The sequence below is a fragment of the Myotis brandtii genome, unplaced genomic scaffold, assembly GCF_000412655.1.
Source record: "Myotis brandtii unplaced genomic scaffold, ASM41265v1 scaffold986, whole genome shotgun sequence".
Classification (NCBI taxonomy): Eukaryota; Metazoa; Chordata; class Mammalia; order Chiroptera; family Vespertilionidae; genus Myotis; species Myotis brandtii.
In genome coordinates, this window is record NW_005372102.1 from 3,044,604 (window position 1) to 3,045,532 (window position 929).

Consider the following 929-nt stretch of genomic DNA (forward strand, 5'->3'; position numbering starts at 1 on the left):
ATCCTAGAGCCCGAGGAGCCGCTGTGGGAGAGGGTGCGGTCCCCACGCCCAGGGCTCAGCACCGGGAGCTGTGTACAGGGCCCTCGGGCTCGGGGGGAGGGGGGTGTGACGGGAGGCCCGGTCCCCTCCCAGCTCCAGGTGTGTTCTCCCCGCAGATGGCGTCCATGAAGATGTTCCAGGTCCAGTTCCACACGGGATTCGTGCCGCGGAACGCAACCACCGTGAAGTTCGCCAAGTGCGTCGGCGTCCCACGGGGAGGGCCGCGGGGGGTGCGCAGACGGGGTCACCAGAGGGTGTGTCCCACACTGTCCAGGGCCTGTGGGCTCTCGACTTGGTCAGGAAGGAGCTCAGGACACGAGTCCAGGTGCCTGAGCAGCTCCATGGAGCCTGTGGTCGAGGAGCAGGGTCACGGCCACGGCCTGGGCCTCAGCACGGCCGCTCGGCTGAGGGTCGGGCTGCCTGGGACCAGCTGCCCCCGCTCCCTGGCTGCGTGCCTCGTGGGCACCCCTGGGAACCCCTAGCGCTGAGGAGAAAGCCAGCAGGAGGCCCCGTGGACAGGAGGGCAGGGGCAGGTGGGGCTTGGAGAGCGGGCGGGGCCCTGGTTGTGTCTGTGCTGTCGGTGGGCCTTAGGGCGTCGCAGTCAGAGCGCCAGCTGTCCAGGCTGGTCTTTCCAGTGGGGTTGGTGGGCTTTGGGACCACGTGCTGGGCAGCTTCCCTCTGTCTCGGTCTGCCTGGCGTCGAGAGAGGCCACAGTTCTGCCTCAGTCAGCGCTTTGTTTCCTAGCAAGCGTGTCAGGAGTAGTGGGCTGGGCCCTGTCCCTCTGCAGCCCAGGGCCGGCCGCTCCCTGCTCACAGGCCCTCATTGTGCCCTCACTGGCCTGCTGGGTCAGCGGTGGGCCCGGCCTGGCCAGCCTCCTGGGCCAGTGGGGC

The 929-nt window shown here is 69.1% G+C and overlaps 1 protein-coding gene across 1 annotated transcript in view; it reads left to right on the top strand.

Moving 5' to 3' along the window:
* GAK (cyclin G associated kinase) overlaps window positions 1-929 on the top strand; it is a 44,213-nt gene that overhangs the window by 31,389 nt on the left and 11,895 nt on the right. The window contains exon 19 of the mRNA XM_014533466.1: window positions 156-235. Within this exon, the coding sequence (XP_014388952.1) occupies window positions 156-235 (80 nt within the window). The remainder of the gene's footprint in view (window positions 1-155; window positions 236-929) is intronic.